This window comes from Camelus bactrianus, chromosome 6, assembly GCF_048773025.1.
Source record: "Camelus bactrianus isolate YW-2024 breed Bactrian camel chromosome 6, ASM4877302v1, whole genome shotgun sequence".
NCBI classification, from domain to species: domain Eukaryota; kingdom Metazoa; phylum Chordata; class Mammalia; order Artiodactyla; family Camelidae; genus Camelus; species Camelus bactrianus.
In genome coordinates this window covers 73,574,367-73,598,201 of record NC_133544.1, presented here as the reverse complement: position 1 = coordinate 73,598,201, position 23,835 = coordinate 73,574,367, and the positions used below count along the sequence as shown (strand labels likewise).

The following is a 23,835-nucleotide window of genomic DNA, read 5'->3' as shown; positions in this document are numbered from 1 at the left end:
TAAAGCAGGGCTTTTGTCTTGCTGAGTGTGGTGTGTATGTGTCCTGGAGACTCTGGAGAGGAGGCTGTGGAATGAGACATAGCTCCTGTGACACAAGGCAAAGAACTAATGAGAAAGGTGAGAGGGACAGAAATTAAATGAAGCAATTACCAGCACTTGGGTATGTGAGTATAAAGTAATATTTATCAACCCCCCCTCAAATTCCTTAAAAGCAAAATCAGATTATTGTCCCTTTATTTCCTGTTAAGGGATGACACTTTTTAATCACCCTTTGATTGTTTGGCTAGATATGACCCTAAGGAATTTCCTACCTAGATCTCCTTGACAGATGTCAGTCCTGTTGGCTCCACCAATGATAAATCGGGGATTCTCGCAAATTTCCTGTGAACCAAAAGGGAAATGATAATAGTAGTAGTAGTAGCTACTATTTACTGAGGTCCATTATGTAGTACCGGCATTGCGTATCAGGAGTTTTACAGACACGACTCATGTAAGCCTCCAAAGACAGCCTGTGAATTGGGTACTGCTGTGTTATTTTTCAGATAAGGACGCCAAGGCTCAGAGAGGTTAAGAAACTTGCCCAAGGACACACTGCTAGTAAGTGGGAGAAACCAGATGCAGGCTTCCCTTTCCCATTGTTCCGCACTCCTCTCTCATGCTAACATACTGTCTGAGTACGGATGCATCTTGAGAGTTAGGGCAGTATCATTACTGTCACAACTTTGGCAAAGGGACAATAGAAAACATGGCTCTTGCTTTTTTTTCTATGCCTGGAAAAGTGGTGCATGAGGGAAAATAAGGATCTTTCTCCTCAGGATGTGGTAACACATATTTAGTATCAGCTATATCCCAGGGGCCACAGGACCTGAGAGCTGGGGAGAGCCGAGAGTAAGTTGGGTGTGGGCCTCAAAGTCCTCCCCAGCTGCTGGAGGTGCATTCCTTCATTCAGCCTAACCCAGTGTGACACCCCTGGCCTTAGCAGTTTCCAAGTCCAGGTGCTACCAACTATGTGCATCCCAACACAGGCCAACAGAGGGTGCTCTTGTTTTTGTTTGGATTTGTCATGCTTTGTTTTTTAACTTTCTGACTTTTGAAATAATTGTAGATTCTGTGTTTTGGTTTTAACACCCGAATGTTGCAGCTTCAAGAAGTCTTGCTCTCCCTGTGACACAGCCCTCTCTCTTTCCCTGTGTTACCCCCTACTCCCTCACAACAGGACAACACACTCAAGCGAGCTGAAGCTTCCCGCAGTCAGGGATCTATCCCTCCTGCCCGATGGAAAGCCCTGCTTAGACCACACCACACACACCTCCCCTCTGAAACTCTTAAGCAGTGGAAGGATAAACCCAAAACAATGATTTTTAAAAAGGTTGCCTATGGGGAGAGGGAAGAATTAAGGGGGTGAAAATAGGGATGGAAGTAAAACTCTGACCATAACTGTTTGAAAATAGTTTTGACTTGGGAAGCATGTAAATTTTACAGAATTAAAAGCCAAAATTAAAGAAAAGACAGTTTAAAAAGTCAATCTGAAAAAGCTGAAAGCAAACTGAAGAAAAGGAACCTAACTGCTTATTAAATTGATGGCATGACCACATAAAATAAAATGAATTATTTCAAGTGACATAAAATATAAAAAATGGGCTGTTTATTCCTTTTGGGATATATCCTAAGGTCAAAAACCAAAACCATAAAGAAATATGAATCATAATAAATAAAAATATTATTATTTCAAAACTGGGACATGTAGGATAAAATAAATAAGAGCTTGCATTAATGTCATTAGGAACAGGATATTTTTAGTGTAAAAGAAAATATGTAAAATTATAAAATTGAGTAACTTAAGTAACAACCCTGTAATGTTAAAGCTGAATTGGGTATATAACTCAAGATTTCTTTGTCTGTCTAAGAAAAACTTCCTATCTCTCCACACTAAAGCAAAGCAAAACAAAAAAACTAAAAGCAGTAAAAATCTAGTAGTAAAGAGAATGTCAATGTCCAGGATGTGGTCTTTAAAAACTATTTCCCACTAAGAAAATATAAACCTTTCATTATGCCAGACAAGACTCCTTCTTCCTAAAAAACGAAGAAACCAATTAAGGTATAGTTGACATATGTTATTTTTGTTTCCCCAGTGTTTTGCCTCCTGAGAATACATTATCCCTTCTTCTGGCATCACAGTTCAGTTTTCACCTGGGGAGCAACCCCACTGTCAGCTCCTGCTGTTCTGTGGGCTTCCCTTCCCTCCAGCTCCAGATGGTGATTAGGGGCAATCAGAGTGAGAGGGATTGGTTCAGGGATGGGCACATGACCAAATCTGGGCCAGTGAGATATGGGCCAAGATTTTTACTGTAACTATTGGGAAAAAAGTACACTCTTCTGCCGGAGTCACTTTGCTGGTAGACTGTCAGCCTGAAGCTGCCATCTTTGCCCCTTTGTGAAATTAGCCTGCTTGAGAATAAAGACAGCTCAGAAGAAGCAGATGGGGGAGTGGGTGGAGAGGACGGAGGTGATGGATGGATGGATGGATAGACAGACAAACAGACAATATTAGGGGCTGGGTCTTGATGACATGGTTTGTGGCCTGGATTCAGTGCTTCTAAACCCAACCATCACCTTTGAACATTCAAGTTAATACGTTATATGAGCTTTTCTTTGGCTTAAGCTAGTAGTCTGCTACGTGCCAGCTGAGACATTTGACTACTGAATGTTTGGCCCCTGTTATAAGAACTATGTTATAAAGTGACTCAAATACTAGAATTTTAGCTACAATTTTTAGTTGTCACAGGTGTAGCTTCCTCTCCTTGTGTCTGTAGGTTCAGAAGGACTTCTCATCCCCACACTTGTGACCAGTTCCAGGGATGTCTACAGGAAGGGCAGCAGCAACTGCACTGATCTCTTCCATCTGTCTGGTGGTCCAGGTATTTGAATGGAGTTACATTTTTTGCGGTAGTAGAGATCCCCCAAGATACCACATTTACTTTCAATACTACCTCAGCTAAATTCACAACACATTAATTGAGTTTCCAAGTACGTACAGGGCTGGGGGATTTAAAGATATAATAAAAATAGGAAATCATCCCTGCCTGCCCTCCTGGACACCCCCAGCCTAGAGACCCTCAATTGTTTGTCCTCATGAGAGATACCTGTTTGGCGAGGGCCAGTTACCAAGCTCGTTGAGGGTTAATTCATAAAACAGCCCTGATTTGCCCAGATACCTCCTCCCGACCACCTACGTTTCCCTCTTTCTTTACTTATAAACACAGCTTAAGTGTCCCCTGGAGTGCCTGAGACCTGTTTTTGTTGATTAAGATCAACAAAAGGTAAATGGTCCTGGCTCTGTTATTTTAGATTGGGGACCTAAGACGTCTGGTTACTCCTTCATAATTTAGCTATAATTTAGCATGGAGACTGGATCTGAAAATAATGGATTCCTAGCACTTAGCAACAGATGACCATTTCCTCTGTTTTTGAGTGCTATGGTTTGCACAATGTCTCCAAACTCTTTTTTTTTTTTTTTTTTTTTTTTTTGGTATACGATCATCATTAAAATATTTTGAACATGCAACTCTGGGTAAGTATTCTTACCAGTTTTAAATTAGGTGTGTGTATATTATCCTAACATATAATGTATTATAAGATAAACAAAAACATCTATTTAAAAGGGTGGACTAAAGTAGACACATGTAGGGGACTTCAGTTTCAGCTCCAACATGTAAAGAGCCTGGAAGTCATCACTCCTGTCCTTACCACAAGAAAAAGCTGAACAAACTGAAAACCAATGACTTAGCTTGGGCCCATCAGAGAACCAAGGTTGCAGGGCAACCTACCACCCTGAAATACAGACACAAGTGATTCCAGAGAGTTACAGCCAAGATCTGCTTATCTGGAACAGAAGCTGCCTTGGCCAGAAACTGGAAGGAAAACTTACATGGTAATTTTGATGAATTTCTAGAAGCTCAGTTGGGATTAGCACAAAAGTGATAAACTTCTAGAGGCCATAGCCTTGGGAGGGAGGATCCCCCATCCTTTTATGGCTTTTACCTCCAAATTCCACCAGGTTCTCATGGTGAAGATCCAAGAAAGATCCCCCTGTGACGGGGTTGGGGGGCGGGGTGGGGAGACTTGCAGAGTCTTACCTATGTTGGGGAAGGGCATTACTCACACTCTGGCTCGCTCCAGCCTTTCTCATCTAAGGAGAAATGCTACACCAACAGAGAAACATGTGTGAAGATCACAGCCCAGAGAGAAAGGCCCATTAAAAGACAGAGCTTTAATCAATAGATTATAGAACTTGTCCCCTCCACTACTTACCACCACCACAACAGGGCTCCAGTGTAAAAATAGTGACTTACAGATGGAAGAGCGGCAAGATGCAAACTCTAATGAGGGGTATTTAGGAAGGCCCAAAGTCAAGATAGGAGATGAAACAAAGATACTAAAGGAATTTGAAGACTCTGGCACCTGCAGTACAACTCCTGGCCAGCTAACACAAATCCTCATGACAAAGGCTTATTTATCTCAGTTCTTAGTACCCAAAACAACATGTTTGACTTTCAGCAAAAAAAAATTGCAAGAGATGTCAAAAGGCAAGAAGTAGCCTGAAGAGGTAAAGCAAGCATCAGAACTAGATTCAGATATGACATAGATGTTGGAATTATCAGGCAGGGAATTTAAAATAACTATGATTGGTATGTCCAAGGGTCTAATGGAAAAAGTAGGCAACATTCAAGAAAAGATGGGTAATATAAGCAGAGAGATGGAAACTCAAAAGAATCAAAAGGAAATGATAGAAATGAAAAACACTATAATGTATTTGATGGGCTCATCAGTAGACTAGACATGGACAAGGAAAAAAATTAATGAGATTGAAGATGAGACAATAAGAATTTTCCAAAGTGAAATATAAAGAGAAAAATATAACAACAACAACAGAACAGAGAAGAACATCCAAGAACTATGGGGTAATTTCAAAAGGTTCAACACATGCATAATTAGAGTACTGGAGGAAAAAAAGAACACAGCAGAAGAAATATTTGAAGTAACAATGTCCAAGAACTTTCCAAAATTAATGACATATACCAAATCACATATCCAGGAAGCTCAAAGAACATCAAGCAGTATAAATGCCAGCAAAATAAAACAAAAACAAAACAACACTTAGACATATTATATTCAAACTGCAGATAACCAAATATAAAGAAAAAATCTTGAAAGAAGCCAAGAGGGGGAGAATACCTTTTCTCTAGAGGAACAAGGACTAGAATTACAGCAGACTTCTCTTCAGAAACCATGCAAGCAAGGAAGACTGGACTGAAATTTTTAAATCGATGAAAGAGAAAACCCATCAACCTAACATTCTCTATGCAGAGCAATTATCTTTCAAAACTAAAGGAGAAATAAAGACTTTCTCAGACAAATAAAACCACAGGGAATTAATGGCCAGCAGACTTGCCTTGCAGAGAATGTTAAAAGAAGTTCTTCAGGAAGAAGGAAAATATTATAGATCAGAATCCTGGCACTACATAAAGGAAAGGAGAACATCAGAGAAGGAATAAATAAAGGTAAAATAAAATTTTTATTTTTCTTATTCTTAATCTGAAGATAACTTTGTTTAAAGTAATAAAATAATAACAATATGTTGAGTAATTATAGCATACAGATAAATGAAATGAATGACAGCAATGTCATGAGGGAAGGAAGAGAGGAACTGGGAATTTTCTGTGATAAGGTATGTGATATTTGGAGGTGAAATTAGATTAGTTGTAAATGTATACTGGGAACACTAGTATAATCATTGACTTTTTAAAAAAGAAAGATAGTTGATATATTTGAGAGGAGATAAACGGTATCATATAGAATACTCACTTAAAACCAGAGAAGGCAGGAAAGGGAGGAGAGGAGAGACAAAATTGCAACAAATACAAAACAGTTACAAACATAGTAGACATAACCCAACCCATATAATAATCATTTAAATGTGAATGGAGCCTAAATACATTAATTAAAAGATAGAGATTGTGAGAATAGATTTTTTAAAAAGACCTAACTATATGTTGTCTGCAAGAAAATAACTTTAAATATAAAGACTCAGATAGCTAGAGAAGGATATATACCATGCCAACACTCATCAAAAGAAAGCTGGAGTAGCTGTCATAATTTCAGACAAAGCCAACTTCATAACAAGGAAAACTGTCAGAGATAAAGAGATGCATTACACAATGATAAAGGAATCCTTTCCTAAAAGTACAGTCCTAAATGTGGATGCACCCATCAACAGAATGTCAAAAGAGTGAGGCAAAAAGTGATATATCTGAAAGGAAAAACAGAAAATCTTATATTATAGTTGGAAACTTTAACACCCCTCTTTCAGTAATTATATATCAAGCAGACAGAAAATCAGTAAGGATATAGTTGACCTGAATGGCACTATAAATCAACTTGATCTAATTAACATTTATAGAATACTCCATCCAATGATAACAGAATACACATTCTGCTCTCAAGGTCACATGGAAGAGTCACTAAGACAAATCACATTCTGGGCCATAAAACACACCTCAACAAATTTAAAAGAATAGAAAACATACAAAGTATGTTTTCAGACTATGGTGGAACAAAACTAGAAATCAGTAACAACAAGATAACTGGAAAAATCCCACGTTGTTTGGAAATTAAACAACACACTTCTAAATACCACATTGGTCAAAGAAGGAATTTCAAGAGAAGTTTAAAAATACTTTGAACTAAATGAAAATGAAACTATAATATCAAAATTTGTGGGATGCAGTGAAAACAGTACTTAAAGGGAAATTTATAGCATTAAGTGCATATATTAGAAAGGAAAAAAGACCTGATAGCAATACCAACATTCTACCTCAGAACACTAGAGAAAGAAGAAAAATTTAAGCCCAAAGCAAGTAGAAAAAAGAAATAATAAGAAACAAGATCAGAATCAATGAAATTAAAAACAGTAAAACAGAGAAAATCAATAAAACCAAAAACTAGTTTTTTTGAAAAGGTCAATAAAATTAATAAACCTCTAGCCATGCTAACCAAGAAAAAAAGTGAGAAGATACAGATTACCAACATCAAAAATGAAGACGACATCACCACTGTTGATTCCAAGGACATTAGAAGAATAATAAAGGAAGACTACATATAGCTCTATGCTCACAGATTTGATAACTTAGATAAAATGGACTAATTTCTTGAAAGACACAAACTACAAACTACCAAAAGCGACACAATGAGAAATAGATTATCTGAATATGGCTACACCTATTAAGAAATTTAATCAATAATTAATAACCCTCCAAAAAGGACAGCATCAGATCCAGATGATTTTACTGGTGAATAATACCAAACATTCAACGAAGAAATGATTCCAGTTCTCTGTGATATCATCCAGAAGAACGGAAGCAGAGAAAACACTTTTTAACTCATTCTGTGAGGCCAGCATCACCCTAATACTCAAACCAGAAAAAGACATTGTAAAGGAAAACTGTAGACCAATATATCTCTTATGAAAACAGACACCAAATCCTCAAAAAAAATTAGCAACTCAGAAACAATGTATAAATGAAAGAACTACGGCTATCTTCATATTTAACGTTGAGAAACTAGAAGCCTTCCCCTAAGATCAGGAACAAGTCAAAATATCTCCTCTTACCACTCTTATTGGACATCATGCTGAAAGTTCTAGCTAATGCAATAAAACAAGAAAAGGAAATAAAATGTTTAGGGATTGGAGAGGAAGAAATAAACTGTCTTCATTCACAGATAACACAATTGTCTGTATAGAAAACCCTAAACAAACAACAACAAGAAAAAAAAACTTTCTGGAACTAATAAGCAAGGATAACATAGTTGCAACATAGAAGGTGAGTAAATCAAAGTCAGTTGCTTTTTGATATACCAGCAATAAACAACTGGAATTTGGGGGGAAAAATCCGTTTACAATAACACACATGGAGACCTACTTTGGTATAAGTCAGTATGAACTCATGTTTTATTTACTATAGATACAGGTAGTTACATACAGAAGTATTTATAGATATGTCTGGGGTGAGCCCTGGGAATCTGCATTTTAAGCTGGCTTCCCAGGTAAGTCTGATGCAGGTAGTCCAAAGACCCCACTGAGAGAAGCACAGAGCAGCTGAGCACAGCTGAAACAAATGTGCCCCTCAGTTGCAGGGCAGTAAGGTATCCTTGAGCAGACTTCCGCCCCCCTGTAAGGAGTGTGGCTGGTCAGCATAAACGTTTTTGTTTAAACAAAAGTGACACGTCACTAATGAGCCAGCCTTAGGCAAAAAGTCCAGAAGGCAAGTCTGCAGCCTCCTGGAGCAGTTTCCTAACTGTTCACCACCTTCCACGGAACTCTCCTGGAAGCGGTGAGCCTTGGTCTTCCTAACCGCTCCACTCTCCCACTCCCAAAATACCCGCTCTCAAGAAGAGACGTGATAGTCAACTATTCCTTACTATTTTACTATGAATTTAAGTCAGTGCGTTAGCTCTCTTAAAAATGTTTACAGTCTCAGGGATCTGTAAAGTATTACATTATTTCTAGTTCAGGAACAGAAAATAACAGCTCCAGTTCCAGGAGGAAGCAAGGAGGTATTTGGGGGGCACATGGGGAGGAAAATGTTGATAAGCTACTTGCTCAGAGCCTCAGGCTCTGGACCCCTTGGCCTCCTGTCCCAGGAGCTGTCCCCTGAAGCCCCCTCCCATCCCTACCTTTGGCCTTTTCCATGTGATGGCCTTCATCTTGGTTTTCTGGCTCAGCTCGTGGGAGCCCAGGGACTGAACACCTGCTGGGAACACACAGTCTTCAAAGAGGCACTTCTGAGCCAGGCACCGTTGTCTGAGCACAACAAAATCCTGCGCCTCATACTTGAGGGGCTGTGTGGCACTGCCCTCTCCGTTTCTCCGGTCCCTCTCCCGGATGACGCGGTCACAGAAGAACCCTGGCAGCAGGTAGGGCATGGTGACCGCTCAGGGAGCGGGGCTGGGCCTTGGCTGAGGCCACTCTCCTGCCGCGCCCTCGGCCCAGGCCTAATCCTCCGTGAATGGGCCAGCGCCTATATAGCTCCTCCACCCTCAGCGGCGCGATGCAAATGAACACAGCCCAGAGAAAGGCCCTGGTCAGAGTCAGCAGCTTTGGCTGGAGGCCCCTGAGCCCACGGTCAAGGGGCAACATCATGCCAGTCAGAGAGGGAGCCAAGGGGAGCGGAGAGCCAGCGACAGCCCCAGGACAGGCCACAAGGCCTGCAGACCTTCAGGCTACCTCCATCAGCCTTGCTGGGATTCTTTCTTTAAAAAGAGAAAATATGGTTACAGAGAGGCTTGCTCTGCCTCAGCAAAAGGCATTTATGCCTTTAACACTGGCGGCCAATGGGATATAGCATGGGGCCTTCGAAACATGCTGTATATACTAATCCTATACAGGCTGCTGAATGCATAGGAGGAATCTGCTCCAGGCCATTGTCTGAGGTTAATGAAGCCTTCATTCTCCTGATGTCCCTGCCCCATCCCCCCAAAGACCTTGACTGGCCATTTTAGGGACTGTCTAATCTCTGAGAGGGACCCAGAGGGAAGTAGCTGGACCAAGTGCAAGTCCCTGTTATAGTGGGTCCCAGTGGCGGTGAACAGACATGCATGGTTGCAAGTTCGGGACCTGTGAGGCAGAGGATGCGCTGGGTGGGGAAGGAGGATAAATGTGTGTCAGAATTATATTCACAAGAAAGCTCAGCTTTTTCAAAGTTTCACCATACTTAAACAGACAACTCGAATGTAAGTGCAGGGAGCTGACGCAGGTGGAAATCAGGTCTGGCAGCCTGCCCACTGGGAGGATGCCGTCTCCCTGTTCACTCTTGTCGGTCTTCGTCTGCTCCATGCTTCTCAAAGGGTGGCCTTTGGATTACCTGCATCAGAATCACCTGGGATGCCAGTTTAGAATGCAGATTCCCAAGGCTCATCCCAGATTTAAGGATTTAAATACCCTTGGTAGGGGTCTGGGACTCTGCAATTTACACAAGCACACCAGGACAGTCTGTGTTCACTGATACTTGATGTTAGCATTACAGGGTACTATAATAGCTCAAAATAATTTTTGAGGTCAGTGCTTTTAAGACATAATTTTTAATCAGTTTATACATGAACACAGTTGTAAAAAAAAATCCAACAAGACGAAAGTTATCTAGAGGAATAGCAGTCTCTTTCCCTGAAAATCCCTCTCCTCAGAGACAGCCACTTTATAAAAAAAAAATTTTTTTTGCGGGGAGAGGTAACTAGGTTTATTAATTAATTAATTAGTTAAATTTTTTTTTGATGGAGGTACTGGGGATTGAACCCAAGACCTTGTGCATGCTAAGCATGTACTCTATCACCAAGCTATACCCTCCTGCCAAGACAGCCACTTTTAATTCTTTTTGCTCTTTCTTCTGGTATTTATCTCTATATTTCTAAATGACATGCTTATATTATTAATTTTTAATTTATTGTTTTTAGAAAGTATCAATAGAATTCCTACTCTGGAGAATGAGACTGGCTTCTTGCATGATGCTGTCTGCCCACCATCTTCCCAAAGTAGTTCTGTCATAAATTTTAGAAAAATTGAAATTCAATATTTCCTCTAGTATATTTAGGTAAGTATTGTTCACTTCTTAGCTAAATATGGTATGCTGTGTTTCATTTCCTTTCTGTCTAAATGTTTCTTTTCTTTTATTCTTTATAATTCCTTTGTTTTTCTATGTGTCTATCAATGAATGCTTTTTCTCAGCAGTAGTTTTTATAAATATGTAGACAACCTGGCAGTTCTACTGCCCCCCCCCCCCCCCGGGTCCCTCTTTGCAGCCTCCTTCTCCCCTGCAGACCAGACCAACTGTGCTCCAGGTCTGAAGCAGTGGCCTGGGGCTGACTGCCCTTCTCCTGGGTGGAATTCTGTTTCCAGAATTCTTTGGCTTACTCTTTGATTTTATTGGCACACAACTTGCAGCTTCCTAGAATGGGTGGATGGGAGGTAAACCACCTGAGTCCTTCCTTGTCTAACTCTATCTCTTTTCTACTTTTGCTAGGTTTTTAAAGTCGAAAACCAGTTTCTTTCAGAAGTTTTAAGGCATTGTTTCATTGCTCCTCACATCTGGTATTAAGAAGTATGATGCAGTTTTGATGAACTTTCCTTTCTATGTGACCTATCTCTTCCCTCTGAAAACTTTTAGGGTTTGTCTCCCCCTCTCTCTCTCCCCAGAAACCCCTCACCCCAATTCCAAAAACCACATTTGTGTGCCTTGGTATGAGTTTGTTTATTTTTTAAATTCTTTGTGCTGAGCACTCAGTGAGAGATTTTTGTCTTAGTTCTGGGCTATTCTTCTACTCTTATTTCTTTTACATTTCTCTCTCAGTTATTTTCTTCCTTCCTTTCTCTTTCTCTCTCCTTCCTTCCCCTTAATTTTATATTTTAACCCTGTTATTGAAATGTTAATTTACAGCTATCCCAGTTTTTTAAATTGAAGTATAGTCAATTTACAATGTGGTGTTAATTTCTGACATGTAGCATAGTGATTCAGTTATACACACACACATATATATTCCTTTTCGTATTCTTTTTCATCAGCTATCCCAGTTTTCTAGATTTTTATTATGAAAAATTCCAAACTTATAGAAGAGTTTAAAGAATGGACACCCATATAGCCTACATCTAGACTGAACAGTTGTTAACATTTTGCTGTCTTTGTTTTATCTAGCTATATATGTGTATATAGAGCTTGGTTTTTGGCTGAACCATTTGAAAGAGTGTTGTAGGTATCATGAGACTTTACACCTAAATACTTAGGAGTTTCCTTGGGCTACACAAGGCATCTCCTACGGACAAGAACAATCTCCTACTGACCATAGTACCACTATCACTAAGAAAATTAACTATTACTCTCTAATATTATTCAAGATCCAAATCCATATGCTAATTTTTGGGTTCTTTCCCCACATGTCTTTTATAGCTGCTTTTACAGCTGCTTTTACTTTTTGAACCAGAATCCAATTAATGTTCACACATTGAAACTTAATAATTCAGTAATTGGATTAGGTGGTGTTGAAGTGAGAATTAGTGAACTGGAAGCTAGATCAGAAAACACCACTTGGAATACCACACAGAGAATCAAACAGATGGGAACATTTTTTAAAAGGGGGACAAAAGAGGCTAAGATCTATGTGGAATAGACCAAGGTAAGTTCAGCATATATTTAATTGGAGGTATAGAAGAAGATAATAGAAAATATGGGGAGAATTAACATTTTAAGAGATTTTCTACAATTGATCAATGACTCCAGTCCTCAGATTCAAGATCCTAGTGAATCCTAAGCAGGAAAAATATAAGGAAATATATGTTTAGACACAACATAGTGATACTGCAGAATACCCTAGACAGAGAGAAGATCTTAAAAGCAGTCAGAGAGAAAAGGCAGATAGTCTCTTAAGGGATACTAATTAGAATGTCGGCTGATTTCAACAGCAATGTAAGCCAGAGGGCAGTACTGAGAATCAACCTAGGTCTAATTACTCATGAAAGCTACTTTAAGAGTGATAGCAAATTTCATACAAATAAAAATTGAAAATGCTTACTACAAATAGACCCCCCACTAAAGGAACTTCTAAACAATGAACTTTAGGAAAAAGTAAAATTATTCTAGAACGAAAATTCTAAGTCTCAAGAGGAACAGTAAACAAAGAAATTAGAAAATGTGTGTAAATCTAAGCAAATATTGAAAAATTATAATATTTTCTAATTTTTAAGTTTGAAAAATAAAGATAGAGCTAAAATTCTGAACAACAATAGCATATTAGGAGTATTTCAAGTGCTCTAGGATCCTCATTATTTGTGAGAAAAATAATGCTATTGATCAATTTCAGGCTTTGTCAAGATAAATATGTATGTTAACAATTCAGGGCAACCACTGAAAAACTAGAGATAGTAACTTCCAAACTAGTAGAAAGGAAAAAAAAAAATAGAGAAAGCACTTTTTAATCAAAATTTGGGGGGGATTAGATTTATATACTTATTTGTTTATTTAAATGGAGGTAGTGGGGATTGAACCCAGGACGTCATGCATGCTAAGCATGCACTCTACCACTGAGCTATACCTCCCCCTCTCTTTTTAATCACATTTTTTAAAGGACATAAAGAGGAGAATAGGAACATTTCAAAAGCAATACAATCAGAAAAGTTGTGGTTAAGCTGATAGACATAAACCCAAAGTATATCAGTGCTCATAATCAATGTAAATAGACTAAAATCTCCAGTTAAAAGATGAAAGTTTACAGATTGGCTTTTAAAAAAAGCTTTTATAAATGGTTTATAAGAAACACACCCGAGACATCAGGACATAGAAATGTTGGAAGTAAAAGAATGAAAAAAGTATATATCAAGCAAAAACTTGTCCCCCAAACTGTTGTACCCACATTAATATCCAAGATGATTGACTTTAGACGGGGAAAAAAAAAGCTTTTTTTTAAGAGATGAATGTATTCACTAAAAATTCCTAGAAGAATAAATATTACCACTGACTCAAGAAGAAAAACAATTTCAAATGATTCCATGATTATTTAGGCATTTGCATCAATAAATAAAAATCCTCCCTAAAAAAAAACACTGGCAAAATTCTACCAAGTATTTAAGAAATACTGTTTTCATCTTACACAATCTCTTTTACAGAACAGAAGAAAGAACTTACCCTACTCATTTTAGGAGGCTAATCATAACCTTGATACCAAAATGGGACAGCACCAGAAAGGGAAATAATGTCAGTCTCACTAATGATCATACATGCAAAAACCTAAATAAAGGATTTGTAAACCAAAATTCAGTGGTATATAAAAAGACAATACATTCTAAGTTTATTTTAGTCTAAAAATGCAAGGGGTCAATATTGGAAAACTCTTAATGTGATTTTGTATGTTAACTCTTTAAAGAAGGAAAATCACATGATTTCCTCAATAAATACAGAAAAAATATTTGATAAAGTTCAACAACAATTTATGATTTAAAAAAAACTTAGCAAAGAAGGAGTAGAGGGAACTTTCTTAATGATAAGTTGTTTCTACAAATAAATCTGTAGAAAATCTATTCAGCAGTTAAACATTAAGAATATTCCCTTTAAAACTGGGAGCCCGACGAAGATGCCTCCTACCTCTTTAATTATTAAAGTTATGCTAGAGGGGTTACCTAGTAGAATAAACCAAGAATTAGGCTGCTGAATACAGTTGTGTGTAACGTACTGGACAGCCCTGCCATTATTTGCAAGTAACTTAACCATCTGTACAGAAACATAGACTCAATAGACAAATAACTTGGGATTAACAATCAAATTATTAGAATTACTAACAGTTTAGTATATATACTGGATATAAGAGAAAAAGTCAAAATGTGCATTTATGTCTGAGAAATGGAGTTCAATTTTAAGAAAGATGCCATTTATAAAAATAACAACAACAACAAAAGATGCCTAGGAATAAATCTGACAAAGGATGTTCAAGACCTTTATCAAGAAAAAAAATTTTTAAAGTTAATTAACAGATACTAAAGAAAACCTGTTTAAACGGAGAGACATCCCTTCTTTGTGGATAGGAAGACTCACTAATGTCAAGGCATGCGTTCTTCCCCTATTGATTCAATGAAATCCCGGTAGAAATCCCAACAGGATTTTTTGGTGAAACGTAACACCCTGTTTCTAACACTTAAATGGAAAGGCAAGTAGCCAAATATATCTAAAACAATACTGAAGAAGAAAAAGTTGGGAGGACTTGATTTACTGTTCAAGTTGAAAAAGACAAATGACTCACTAGAAAAATGAGCAAAAGACATTAACAGGTATTTTATGGACAGCAAGATAACAAATGATCAAGAAATACATGAATTATGAAAAGATGCTCTGCCTTATTCACCAAGTGCATCTTCCCATACATTTCTTGGCTACTTCTGGCCCTGCCCCTCCTGTTTTCGGCATTATGCTGCTGAGTTATTTCAGCTTGTTCCCCATGATGTCTAGACTTCTGTCCCTGTCATGACCTTCCGGAGGAGCTGCTGTCTTGTGGGATATAATGGGAGACAGTCCTAAAAGTTGTTTATAGAATTGTCACTTCCACCAAAACTTATGCTCCCCTACCCCCACTCTAGGATGGCCCTGTCATGATTCTCTGGGGAGTAGAGAAGGGCTGGCTCTCAATTGGGTACCTCATGTTGCCTTTCAATTATCATCATCACTATTTATTGACTCATTGTGCTAAGCAAGTCATATACAGTATCTAATTTAATCCTTACAATTCTATGAAAGTAGGAATTTTCATTTTCTTTTCACAGGTGAGGAAACCCAGGAGACCCAGGAGCAGTCAGTAACTTGTCTGATGTCACATTGGTAAGAGGTGAAGCTGGGATTTGAATCAAGTTTCGTTTCGTTTCCTTCCTTCTTTCCTCCCTCCCTCTCTTCCTCCCTCCCTCTCTTCCTCTTTCTTTTTCTTTCTCTCTTTCTTTCTCTCTTTCGTTTTCTTTCTCTCTTTCTTTCTTTCTTTTTATTTCTTTCTCTCTTTCTTTTTTTCTTACTTTCTTTTTTTCTTACTTTCTTTCTTTCTTTCTTTCTTTCGAGGTAATTAGGTTTATTCATTTATTTATTTTTAGAGGAGGTACTGGGGATTAAACTCAGAGCCTTAGTGCATGCTAAGCATGCTCTCTACCACTTGAGCTATACCCTCCCACCCTGAATCAAGTTTCTTTGACTTTAAAACCTGTGCACTTCATCACTGTTATGCTCCTGTCTTCTGCTCCTTATCATGAATAGTAATTGCTCCCGTACCTTGAGCACCTACTAGCACTGTGGATACTAGCTCCAAACAGACATGTGATGAGATTATCATTGTCCGCATTATAGAAGAGAAACTCGAAACTTGGAAAGTTTGTGTGACTTACAAGGGGCAGAGCCAGGGTTCAGACCAAGTCTGGTTCTAAATCCAGCTCTCCTAACCCCTCTGCACCATGCCCCCAGTTCTTCCTCTTTGTAACTAGCCCAGTGATCCCACTTCTATCAAAACTGTCTGACAGAAGATGACACTGAGACAGATTAGCAGACCTCCTCCAAGCTGGGTTCACTGGAATGATACCATCCCTGAAGAAACGGCACAGTGACTGGGCCCTAGGCCTGGGAGCAGAGGGCTCACTGTGCACAGCCACAGGGTCTCGGTAGCTCTGCCCCCTCCCTCTCATCTCACACGGCAATGGAGTAACTTCTATTTTGTGCCAACCTAGGATTTCTTCTTTTCAGAATTAACACAGGTCAGGTTACCCCCTGGTTGGGAAGTTACACAGGGTAGAGTGTTAAATATAGAGGCGGTGGGCACATGGAAGAGTCGTCAGAGCAAGAGACCTCTGGTTGTCACCACAGGTTGTCAGAAAGCTTCCTACTTCAGAGTGCTGATGTAAGGGCCAAGCCCTGGGTCCTGGGAAGTCAGTGGTCAGCTGTCCTCCACATTTCATTCCTTTTCTTTAACTCCAGTTCTGACTAAAAGGAACCAAGCTCCTTAAAGAAATGATTCGTTCCAGGCCTAGAGCAAGAAATGTGTAATATGAGCCTGGGACTTTTTGTCGTGGCCAGAAAACAAGGAAGCTACTGAGAATTAATGGGGTCATGTAAAACTATTCAGGCAGCTTGTAGGAGGCTCCGGTTGTCCAAAGATGGGACAATTTGAACATCAAAGAGAATAATGACTGCAGTGGATTAAAATATGTTGCAATGCTTCCCACTAATCACACTGTTAATAGGGTGTTATTTCAAGCTGTGATACTTAAGAATAGAGAGAACGTAGGAAGACAGTCAGTTCTCCTTATTCATGGTGGTTATGTTCTAAAAAGTCACTGTGAACTCTGAATTGGTGAATACTGAGCCATTGCACCTGGCGGAAATTGAGCATTAGATTCCTGTGAGTCTCTGGTCACAATATTTTCATCAACCCATCAATGCACAGGCTTATTTTGTGTGTTTCTGTTTAAAGACACATTATTTAATATATACTATTAGTTAACATTGAACTCACAGCACCATAACTCATGCCCAAATGAAGCTTATCTAGCACATGTATTTTCTCCCTAAGGCACATCACAGCCGTCCTGCACTTAGGACCACTAGACAGCACTTCAGCATGTGGGGGACATTTTAAACAGAGAAATCACCAACAAGTGCAGAATGTGAAAAAGCGTGACACCAAATAGACTATGAGAGGACACGTTTAATGGCCTGAGAGCTGAAACCAGAAGGCAGGGGGTCACCTTGTCTGACTTCAGCTGGGACGTGCACGTAGGGCAGCTCAAAGTTTTCACTGCCCTGCACGTTCCTGCAGCTGAGCGGAGAGGAGAGGCACTATGGATATTGATTTAGGGGTTACAAATAAATTTCAGTGAGTATGTGAATTCACAAATACAGAATCCACAAGTCCTGAGGATCGACTGTACATGGATCGCAGCACTGGTATTCCCAGCCCTGGGAAAAAAATCACAGCTATTGGGTAAAGGTAGAAGAGTTTTATGACTATTAGATCTGAAGCAACTAAAGGAAGGATGGGCATTCTTCATGAGTAGGGAGAATTACTGTATAGAGGAAATCGGCCGACTCTGTTTCACTATCTTCTGGATCAGAGCCGGATATAATGTGCTAAAATTGTGGCTGGAAGAGTTCTGGCTAGAAATAAGGATCAACTTTCAGACTGTGAATGGTATGAACTGCAGGTTAATGAAGGAGATGGGGCATCCGCTTCCCCTTCAAAACCTTAACATCAGGAAAGAAGCCCATCTACCTGGCATGGTGGAAAGTAGTAGTTCCCAAACATTTACAACCCTATGATTTATAAGGAGCTTTTCTAGCAGTTTTTATACTGCTATATAGTATATAATCTACATATATATTCCTGGTGTTCTGCAGGTGTATAATAAACTTCTGAAAGTTCAGATGGTGATTATTTAAACCTGAAGTTTGGATGAAAATGGTAAAGCAAGTGTCAGCTTCTCTTAAGCAGAACACTGAAGCCTCGTGGTGTTTTGGAGATCTTGAACCCCTGCTTCACAGCCTCTGAGAGGGCAGGGCCTCCTTGCCCCCCCTCCCGGCAGTTTACTTTTTTTCTGCTTCTCTCTTTCCCCACGCCTGTGCTTTCTTTCCACATTCTGACTTCCGGCTGCTCTGGCTCAGTCCTGCCTGTGTAAATCAAGACAATAACTTCCGCCCTTTACCGAGAAAAGTTACACACTTGCCTCCGGCCTTTCACAAGTTCATCAGTAAAGATGTCTTTGGGGGTCAGGTCAGGGGAAAGGGTGACACTGGCGTGTGTGGCCTCCTGCCCTGTGGCTCCCCCCACCCCACTTTGGTTTCTGTTCTAGCTCTCCTTCCTCTTGTAAGTAAATCAGTAATTGTTTTTCTTTTCTCCTGCCTAGAAAACCATGTCCAGCCCCCTTTCTGTAATTACAAGACTCTTCCTAATTTTTCCTTATGCGTTTCCTCTTGAAGAGACAAGCCGAAGCTTCAGCCATGCTAAGGACTCACATGTAAGCACATTTAGATAAATAAGTGTAAAATATCAAAGAGAATTCTGTAGTGGTAACAAGACCTAACCTGAAGAACGTAATGGTTTATTTTATTTTTGAATTTTCTCTGGTGTGACAGCTTGGGACAAGGGAGAGATTAATTCTGCCTGGATGGTGGGGACTTGAGAAGCGGCAGGAGAACAGGTCACACAGACAGCAGCAAAGCCCGGTTGGTGGGGTCGGATCCAGGCTGACAGGCAGCCCGGGAAAAAGAGTCCAAGATGTCACATGTATTGTCCATACATCTAATCTTGGCTTCTAAACCCCAGAATTAGATAGATTTCATTGTTAGGAGAGAGGGTTCTAAAGCCAGATTGCCCGGGTTCCATTCCCAGCTCCACCCTTTACAAACTGAGAGATCTGAGCAAGGTATTTATCCTCTGGAGACTCAGTTTTCTCATTTGTAAAGTGGGGACAATTACAGTACTTACCTACCACGGTTGTTGTAAAGATTAAATGAGTTAATATATGGAAGCACTTAGAATAGTTACTGTCACGTGGTGAGTTCTCAGTCAGGATTAGCTGTTCTCATTACTATCAGCCAGTAGTAGTGGCAGGTGGCCCAGGACCTCTGCAGGACTCCCCACAGGGACCTGCCTCTGGAAAACTTGCCACAAGGAGGAGCAGGTCGTTTGTTCCCATGAGGAAAAAGGAAGGAAAGGATTGGGCTTTGCAGGTCAGGTTCTCTTTACAAACCCTGCCCTCCCCGGGGGGAGGGGAGAGGCTAGGAATGTTGTGCAACTGCAGCCCCCACCACGTGGAATGAAACACATGTTCCCCCTACACCTGTCCCCAGCAATACTGGGCAAGAGTCATCAGTCTCCCAGAAGACTTGTTCTAGAGCCGTTCTTTTCTGCACAGGGGTCTGTCATCAAGAAAATTTGGCTTAACGATTGGGAAGTAGTGCATGGTTTGCTTTCAGATCCTAGAAGTAGGTGATCTAAATAAAAGCTAGAGGAATCAGATTGTTTGGCTTGGAGACTCAATGCGTGATGCCCCCTGTTAGAGGAGGAAAGGCAGTGAGGCCGCTCGGGTTCATGGGTGAGAAGGGGTCACAGGAGGCACTGGCTCTCCTTTTAAGAGGCAAAGGTTGAACGTGCAACCTGTTAACGTCACTAGAATCGTAGCTGGCCAAATGATGGAGGGGATACTTCTCCCTTTATCACCATCTTCATCACCACCTGATTGTGAAGAAAAATTCAGCTTGGTTTTCAGTGATGCTGTGCCTTCGATAGTAAAAGCATGAAGCGCCTCTCATGGGACATAATCCCATTTTCAGACTGTCCAGGCCTAACAAAGGTCACTACATCTGTGGAGTGCATGGAAGACTCATGTCTCCAAGAAGTGCTTTACACTCCAGGAAGTTCTGTCATCATTGCTATTTTTCGATTTCATTCAACGTGCTGGGTGATGCAAGTAAGTCACATGCCCTTTCTGGACCTTAATCTCATCATCTGTGTGTGAAGGGGCTGGACCACATCTCTGAGAGATTCTAACTCTTACCATCTCTAATTCTGTATTCTACTTTATGCTAATGAACTCAGCAGGCAGGGGTTCGCTAGTCTTAACCCCAGAGGAAACAGAGACATTTTAGCCAAGAGAGGGCTCTGCTATCTGGACCTTTAGTGACTGTAGAGAATCTAGGGTTTGGGTGGCAATGGTGGTGGGAGCGCGATTTGGGACAGCCCACTTGGTGCCCCTCATGTCACACTGACACCAGCAGTGTAAGTTTCAACAACCGAGAGCCTAGAGCATAACAGGCCCTTAGAACGTCTTTATTAATGCGCAGCTCTAGCTTTTAAGACCAAAATCCACCGGCGATTTCACTAAAAGCATGATTTGTAAATGTTTTGGTCTTTTTCTCTGCAGTGCTATTAGAAAAGACTTTCTGGAACTCTCAGCCTTGGAGTGCAGGGCTGTCCTCTCCCAGTGGTCAGCCCCTCCGATGTGGGACTTCATCCACCACCAGCAGCTGAGTGCCTACTGTGGGCCTGGCGCTTTGCTGGGTGAGGGGGTCCAGAGATGAGCAGGAATGCTCCCTGCTCTCAGCAGGCGGGAGCATATGTGGGGGGGCTTGCAGGAAGTGACACCTGAGCAGAGTTTTGCAGTGAGGGTAAGGAAGAGCAAATCAGGTGGAAACAAGAAGGGCATGGCAGGCAGAGCACGAGCACAGGCTGCGAGGCCCAAGACGATGGAACGAGAGAGCAGCTGAAGGTGTCGGGGTGAGGGGGCGACAGACAGGGAGGCCGGGGCCAGCTGGAGAGGGGCCTATAGCCCAGGTAAGGCGTGTGGACTTATCTGAAGGCATGGGGGGGGGCGGGGGAGAACTGTGTCGCTTAAGATATTTCATCAGGGAAGTGACGTGTGCTCCTCTGAACTCTGGCAGCAGGGCAGTGACTGAGTTGGAGAATGAAGTTCTTTCCCATCCTCTCCTCTAAACCGAGGGCCCTCAGGATAGTCCTGACAGAGCCGACAGGAGAGGAGAGGAGCTCTTGTGGAACACACAGGGTGAGAACAGGGCTGTTGGATAGTTCATCTCAATTAAAAAGAAAAACATGGCTAACGAATAGCACTGGGCCTCAGTTTAACCTGATTAAGCTAATGAATAGCCCTGGGGAGAAAATGGTTTCCTCAGGACGGTTTCTCTCCTTGCCTTCTGATCCCGTACCGCCCTGATCGTGGTCTCCTGACAGTGCCACTCTTGTTCAAAGCCTGTCTTCCCCTCAGGACTCGAGGCTCCAGAAGAGCAAGCACTTTTGCTTTTCTTATTTATGCTGTTTCCTCAATTGCTTTCCTGGTTTCTGGCTCTAGTAGGTGTTCAATAAATATTTCTTGAATTAAGAACAAGAGTTGTCCTGGAGGTATGATGAAAGAACAGAGCCAGGGGAATACGACTTTCTTCCTGGTCGATCACTGTGAGGTGAGGTAGATGGATGCAAACAATTGCTAGGATTTCTCCTTCTAATCCTAACATTTTGCGTGAAAAAGTAGTCTCTGCTGCCACCCTCCTCGTTCCTGGGCTCTGTATTTCAGAAAGACATGGCTACTGGTAAACTAAAAAGAACATCATGATTTTAGCCTTTCTGTGAGAAACTGAACAAGTCTTACAAGATGCAAGATACTTAAACAGAGAAGGTAGATCTGGACTACCCTCCTGGTCAGAATTTTGGGAATTCCAGTTTGGAGTTTGTTCTGGGAAAGGAATATTTACTTTTATAGGATAAATGAAACTGAGTGCCAATTGCTTTTATGAAAAGCAAGATTTTGTTCAGAGAGAGACAGAGCAGAGAGGGAAAAGCAGCCCTGCCTCCCCTGGGGACAGAGCCCGCGGGGCTGCCGCCAGGGCCCTGCCCCCAGTGCCCGTGTGCACCGTGGAGCTGTGGGGAGGCGCTGAGTGCGAGGGTTTCTCTGAGGAGAAAAACCCAGCAGTGACCAGTCAGCTACTCACCGGAGGTCTCTTCCACACGAACTGGATGGGGAACTTCTGGCTATAAAAGAGAGAGGTCTCATCCGGTGGGAACTCAGGATCCACATAAAGAACCTTCTTTTCTAGACATTTCTTGTGAAGCTGCTCAAATGTCTTCTCTTTCACTCCGATAATGGGAAAATTGCGGCTGATGATGGCTGAGTAGATGCCACTTGGGTTTCCGCCCCCGGCCTCGGTGTTCTTGCCCTGGGCTGCTTGGGGGATTGGCCCCGGGGACCTGGGCTCAGCCTCTGTCCGAGGGGCCACAGACGAGCTAATGACGGTAGGCATGGCAGGCAGATCTGGAAGGAAAAGGGTTTTAAAGAAAACAAGACACAGCTACCTTTAAGGAAAGGAAGCAACTGCAAACGGGAAGTTGCAGTGATTCTGTCATCGGAGAGAAAAATGTCCACATCCAATTCAAAGTTTAAAGTCCATTGAGAGGTTGTCCAGCTTGTGCCTGTCTTAAAAACTGAGCTGTGATCTGGAAGCCACCAGTTTTCCTAAGGAAGGGGCACTAAAGGATTTCTACAGCAGTTCCTGCGTGGGGGGCTCCTGTCAGCAGCATACATGCCAGAGGGAGAGAAAGAAAGTGAGGGTTGTGTTTCAGTGGCCTGAAGAAGCTTGAGCCAGGAAAACCAAAAATAGACATGAAGAAAGATCATGAGTATGAGAGCGAGAGAGAGGCTCGCGAGCAGCTAGACAGCATGGTTGAGAGAGAAGGACCTGGCCAGGGATGTCCCTGTGCTGCCGTTAAGTGCTGGTGGTGTCAGGAGATGAAAGGGGAATATCTGAGAGAGTTGAACCCTGAAAGTTAGTTTAGCAAAGAATGATGGATGCGTTATTGAATCGGCAGTTATCCAGACTGTAAAACTATTGGCTCCCAATTAGTGGAGAACAATATCGAGAAAAGCTAGCAAGGGTGAATGTGAAATACTGGATTCTAGGAGAATATTCTAGACATACTTGAGAACATGATTTTTACTTTCTAAAATTCAAGCATATCAGAACATTATTCAACTGGATTTGGCTTCTCTTCTGAATGTTCTGGTGTCAGCGTTCAGTGAAACTGTCTGGGTGGAAAGTGCCACTCAGCAGAGTCCTCAGTTGAGAAAATCCCTGTCTCTCCTTGCCCACTTGACCTAGCCATCCCTTGTCTCTCCCCAACCCCCAAAGAAACACTGGGACCAGATCTTCTACAAAAAATGCACCGGAGTATAGATTAATCAGGTGTGCCACATTAGGCATCTGAGTCAGAAGCTGGAATTGGATACTGAGCCTGGTTGGCTGTGAAGTCCCGGGATGTCAAACCCAAAGAGCTGGCTTCAGAGCTCTTAGATGAGACCAAAGTGGCTCTGGGGAAGGGAACTGCCTGCCTGGCCTCGCCCTCGTCTTCTACTGATGGTAGCTGCTACCTGGGCTATGAGGAGACGGCCGTATTCCAGGTGTGGCTGAGTGGAGGCTAGTTTGCAGTCCTGCCTGTTTTCATGTGACCATCTCATCAGCCCAAGGCTAGAGGCTATGAGAGGTGGGAAGTGACCGCTGAAATAAAGAGTAATGCCAGGCTCATGATCCCTGGGGTTGCAGCTTTGAGGAGCCCTGAACCTGGAGTTGCAGCTTGTAGGAACCATCAGCCTATTCTCCCATCCCTCTAAGGAAATGCCCAAGGATATTTACTACTACTCTTGGGGAGGCAGAATAGAGGAGGGTGGCATCTGAAGGCTGACTGCCTAGGTTCAGAGTCTGGGCTGCTCACTGG

General features: G+C 41.4%; 1 protein-coding gene across 3 annotated transcripts in view; it reads right to left on the bottom strand.

Moving 5' to 3' along the window:
* Positions 1–22,681, bottom strand: part of CAPN3 (calpain 3) — a 43,119-nt gene extending 20,438 nt beyond the window's left edge. For all 3 annotated transcript variants that reach the window (XR_012507636.1, XM_010965196.3, XM_074365954.1), the window contains exons 1-2: positions 22,059–22,681; positions 312–381 (exon numbers count right to left, since the gene is read on the bottom strand). Coding sequence is in view for 2 of the 3 variants with exons in the window: in XM_010965196.3 (XP_010963498.1) it covers positions 312–381; positions 22,059–22,367 (379 nt within the window). In the remaining variant the exon portion in view is untranslated. The remainder of the gene's footprint in view (positions 1–311; positions 382–22,058) is intronic.
* Between the last annotated feature and the right edge of the window lie 1,154 nt (positions 22,682–23,835).